Genomic DNA, 5582 nt, shown 5'->3' with positions numbered 1-5582 from the left:
AGGTATGTAATGAAAGCGGAAACCTTGTATTTAGAAATGTAATGAGCATGTTGAAGGACGAGGGAGCCGGGAAGGAAAGAGATCCGCAGATTAAACTTCAGCTTCGTTCACTTTTACATTGTTTGTTTTGTGTTGCATAACCAACTTTTATTTCCCGTCGTCGCCGCATTTCGCTTGTCGGTTGCTTACCTGTAACCGGAGCCAAAGTGGTGATTTCTGGATCTCCGTACAAGCCGGGGAAAGTTAATGAGAAACACATTAAATTATGGAAGAGCAGCTGGTTTGTGGCAGCCGCAGGAGGTGAGCAGGGTGAAGCTTAAGCCCGGGATTAGGGGCCCGTCTCATATTCAGGTTCAGGTACACAGGGTGCACCGGGTTCACGGAGGAGATCCGCGGCCACGGCTGAATATATACAACAATGTCAAGCAAAGCCAGAAGCAGTGATGGAGTTGAAGGACGGCATGAGACGATAACAGGTGGAGAGTTTCTGAAAAATGAATCTTTGGTTCTACGAACATTGTGACATGTCAGAAATGTCTCCACACGGACTTGTAAAGCAACTGACAGGTCCACTTGACTGCTTGAGCTCCAGTCAGTGACCTTGCCTAGACTGAGATGATGTCATCGGTCTCCTGCAGGCCTCCTGGGGGGGGTCCCAATATACAGGGACTCCCTTATTATAAAGGGACTTCCATATTTCAATAAGCCCCCCCACAAATCCCCTAAGTCTCTTGGGGACTGGACTTGGGCCGGTGTCCTCTCAACGTGGGGTCGAGGTGCTTCAACATGAGGTCAAGGTGCTTCAACGTGAGGTCAAGGTGCTTCAACGTGAGGTCAAGGTGCTTCACCATGAGGTCAAGGTGCTTCAACGTGAGGTCAAGGTGCTTCAACGTGAGGTCAAGGTGCTTCAACATGGGGACAAGGTGCTTCAACATGGGGACAAGGTGCTTAACCATGAGGTCAAGGTGCTTCAACGTGAGGTCAAGGTGCTTCAACATGGGGACAAGGTGCTTTAACATGGAGACAAGGTGCTTCAACATGGGGACAAGGTGCTTCAACATAGGTACAAGGTGCTTCAACATGAGGTCGAGGTGCTTCAACGTGAGGTCGAGGTGCTTCAACGTGAGGTCGAGGTGCTTCCTTAAGAGGTCAAGGTGCTTCAACATGGGGTCAAGGAGCTTCAGTTTTGGGACAAGGTGCTTCAACATGGAAACAAGGTGCTTCTACATATGGACAATGATGTTCAACATGGGGACAGGTTCTTCACCAAGGGGACAAGGCCGTGTTATGTTTGGGGTCCAAGTTCTTCCCACTGGGTTGGCTGAACACCTAGCATTGTAAAGTGCAGAGCACATCTGCATCCAATATGACCCCTGAGCCAGACTACAGGAACTTCCAATTACCATAAAGGCGATGAATATGATCAGCAGATCTGCCTGGCAGGATGGGGTTGCAGCGGAGTCCTCTCGCATATTGATTGCATATTGGAATTTCATCTGCAGAATCTGCCTGATGAATGAAATGAATGAATTGTAAGTGATTGGATGTGGAGGCCGCACGATTCTGCTCTCAGGGCCCATCTGATTTTTATCTGGTGCACAACATGGCTCAAGCTGAGCTTCCTGAAGATCATTTACAATTAAACTGAATTATGATTTTAATGGACAGGGTAACAGGAGAGGGTCACATGCCAGGGAGGTCAGTCATAGAGATTTCTCACTACACTTAGAATTGTTGCATCATATCCGTGTGGGAACCTGGGGGAGACTCTCCAATTGTGTCACACACACAGTAATACATGGGACTTTTCTGCAGGGTGCCTCAGGACCTCCTTCCTCCTGCTGGGGATCCCTCTAGTGATAACTATAGATCTATATAGAGAAATCAGAACCCCCGTTACTGTTCTCAGATCAGAGGATTAATTTTCCCTAAGTGCATTATTTGGCATTTGGAAATGTTGAACGGCATATTCCGCAGCTTTGACCAATCCTCCAGCAATGAAACCCATTATCTTTCGCACATCACTTTTTTGCACAGAGTCTGCGAGCATTGGTCTTTGTGATACGTGTATGTCCCCCATACAAAGCAGAGATGCTCTCACTCCTTCCCTCCACCTCTCCTCTCCTCCTCCTCTGCTCCATACCCCCCCTGCTCCGTCGGTGTGCAGAGAGGGGGGGGGTGGGGGGGGGGGGGCTGCATGATGTCACTTCCACCAGCTCTGGTATATATAAAACAATGCTGCAGTGCTCACTAGGCACCCAAAGCAAGCAGGGGAGGGAGGCAGGTGGTTATGTTACTCATCCTATTAAGCAGATACCTCTAATCTGCCTGCTCCGTCTTCCTATACAATCCTCTCCCCTCCAGTAACACTGTCCTCTTTTATTTTGTGTAGGGATTGGACATCAAGGAGTGATTGCAGCATTTCCCAGCAGATTGCAACCAGCCAGATCCCAGGATGCTCTCTCTAGGAGTCCTTTCCCTCGCCCTATGTGCAGCACAAGGTAAGGAGCAATGTGTGTGTTGGGTGCCATGGGGAGATGCTTCACCGTCTGCAGTCTCTGTCCTTTCAGCACCAAGGACAGCGGCTGAGGCCAGCACTGCAGCTTCAGCACCTCCTTGGGATGACCTGCGGCAGACACGGCTAAATAGGATTACAGCGGGACTTTACAGAGGGTTTGGATAGAAGTCTGTGCGGGGAGCCAATTCCCAGGCTCAAAACACAAGAATTGTACAAGGTCACCTTTCACTGGGTGCCTTCCTGTATTCCAGCATAAGGACCCTCATCACTGTCAGGGGACACACATCCCAGCATGAGGACCCCCATCACTGTCAGGGGACACACATCCAAGCATCAGGACCCCCATCACTGTCAGGGGACACACATCCCAGCATGAGGACCCAAATCCCTGTCAGGGGACATACATCCAAGCATCAGGACCCAAATCACTGGCAGGAGACACACATCCCAGCATCAGGACCCTCATCACTGTCAGGGGACACACATCCCAGCATGAGGACCCCCATCACTGTCAGGGGACACACATCCCAGCATCAGGACCCCCATCACTGTCAGGGGACACACATCCAAGCATCAGGACCCCCATCACTGTCAGGGGACACACATCCCAGCATGAGGACCCAAATCCCTGTCAGGGGACATACATCCCAGCATCAGGACCCAAATCACTGGCAGGAGACACACATCCCAGCATCAGGACCCTCATCACTGTCAGGGGACACACATCCCAGCATCAGGACCCTCATCACTGTCAGGGGACACACATCCCAGCACCAGGACCCTCATCACTGTCAGGGGACACACATCCCAGCATCAGGACCCCCATCACCATCAGGGGACACAAATCCCAGCAACAGGACCCCCATCACCATCAGGGGTCATACATCCCAGCATCAGGACCCCCATCACTATCACTGTCAGGGGACACACATCCCAGCATCAAGACCCCCATCACTATCACTGGCAGGAGACACACATCCCAGCATGGGGACCCTCATCACTGTCAGGGGACACACATCCCAGCATCAGGACCCAAATCACTGGCAGGGGACATGCATCCCAGCATCAGGACCCTCATCACTGTCACTGGCAGGAGACACACATCCCAGCATGGGGACCCTCATCACTGTCAGGGGACACACATCCCAGCATCAGGACCCCCATCACTATCACTGGCAGGAGACACACATCCAAGCATCAGGACCCCCATCACTGCCAGGGCACATACATTCCAGCATCAGGACCCTCATCACTGTCAGGGGACACACATCCCAGCATCAGGACCCTCATCACTGTCAGGGGTCATACATCCCAGCATCAGGGCCCCCATCACCATCAGGGGTCATACATCCCAGCATCAGGACCCCCATCACTTGCGGGGGCCACATACCCCAGCATCAGGACCCTCATCACTTGCAGGGGACACATACCCCAGCATCAGGACCCTCATCACTGTCAGGGGACACATACCCCAGCATCAGGACCCTCATCACCGGCAGGGGACACAAATCCCAGCAACAGGACCCAATCACTGTCAGGTGTCATACATCCCAGCATCAGGACCCTCATCACTGCCAGGGGACACACATCCCAGCATCAGGACCCAAATCACTGTCAGGGGACACACATCCCAGCATCAGGACCCCCATCACCATCAGGGGTCATACATCCCAGCATCAGGACCCCCATCACCATCAGGGGTCATACATCCCAGCATCAGGACCCCCATCACCATCAGGGGTCATACATCCCAGCATCAGGACCCCCATCACCATCAGGGGTCATACATCCCAGCATCAGGACCCCCATCACCATCAGGGGTCATACATCCCAGCATCAGGACCCCCATCACCATCAGGGGTCATACATCCCAGCATCAGGACCCCCATCACCATCAGGGGTCATACATCCCAGCATCAGGACCCCCATCACCATCAGGGGTCATACATCCCAGCATCAGGACCCCCATCACCATCAGGGGTCATACATCCCAGCATCAGGACCCCCATCACCATCAGGGGTCATACATCCCAGCATCAGGACCCCCATCACCATCAGGGGTCATACATCCCAGCATCAGGACCCCCATCACCATCAGGGGTCATACATCCCAGCATCAGGACCCCCATCACCATCAGGGGTCATACATCCCAGCATCAGGACCCCCATCACCATCAGGGGTCATACATCCCAGCATCAGGACCCCCATCACCATCAGGGGTCATACATCCCAGCATCAGGACCCCCATCACCATCAGGGGTCATACATCCCAGCATCAGGACCCCCATCACCATCAGGGGTCATACATCCCAGCATCAGGACCCCCATCACCATCAGGGGTCATACATCCCAGCATCAGGACCCCCATCACCATCAGGGGTCATACATCCCAGCATCAGGACCCCCATCACCATCAGGGGTCATACATCCCAGCATCAGGACCCCCATCACCATCAGGGGTCATACATCCCAGCATCAGGACCCCCATCACTGTCAGGGGACATACATCCCATCATCAGGACCCTCATCACTGTCAGGTGTCATACATCCAAGCATCAGGACCCCCATCACCATCAGGGGACACAAATCCCAGCAACAGGACCCCCATCACCATCAGGGGTCATACATCCCAGCATCAGGACCCCCATCACTGTCAGGGGACACACATACCAGCATCAGGACCCTCATCACTGTCAGGGGTCACATACCCCAGCATCAGGACCCCCATCACTGTCAGGGGACACACAGCCCAGCATCAGGACCCTCATCACTGTCAGGGGACACACAGCCCAGCATCAGGACCCCCATCAATACCTGTCCAGGGTCCGGGGACACACATTATAAACTATGTATGTATGCTCTGTGTACGGGATGAGTGTGGGCCTGCAGCATGCTGATATATGATTTCATATTATTGTATTGTTATGTACACGCATATATATGATTTATTAATCTCTCTATATGGCAATCATTTGTCTGTCTATCTTAGTGCGCCCCACCCCCCCCCCAAAACATGCCAAAGTGGGACAACATCATGTCTCCTGGGGACATTTTTCTCCATCA

The 5582-nt window shown here is 52.7% G+C and overlaps 1 protein-coding gene across 1 annotated transcript in view; it reads left to right on the top strand.

Moving 5' to 3' along the window:
* The first annotated feature begins 2194 nt into the window (after positions 1-2194).
* CHGA (chromogranin A) overlaps positions 2195-5582 on the top strand; it is a 21635-nt gene continuing 18247 nt past the window's right edge. Inside the window, exons 1-2 of the mRNA XM_018558510.1 lie at positions 2195-2284; positions 2393-2501. Coding sequence (XP_018414012.1) covers positions 2456-2501 — 46 coding nt within the window. The 5' untranslated portion in view covers positions 2195-2284; positions 2393-2455. The remainder of the gene's footprint in view (positions 2285-2392; positions 2502-5582) is intronic.

Source organism: Nanorana parkeri, unplaced genomic scaffold, assembly GCF_000935625.1.
Source record: "Nanorana parkeri isolate BGI_ZX_2015 unplaced genomic scaffold, ASM93562v1 scaffold344, whole genome shotgun sequence".
In the NCBI taxonomy this organism is placed as follows: domain Eukaryota; kingdom Metazoa; phylum Chordata; class Amphibia; order Anura; family Dicroglossidae; genus Nanorana; species Nanorana parkeri.
Note: the sequence above shows the minus strand (reverse complement) of the source record. Positions and strands in the feature narration are given on the sequence as shown.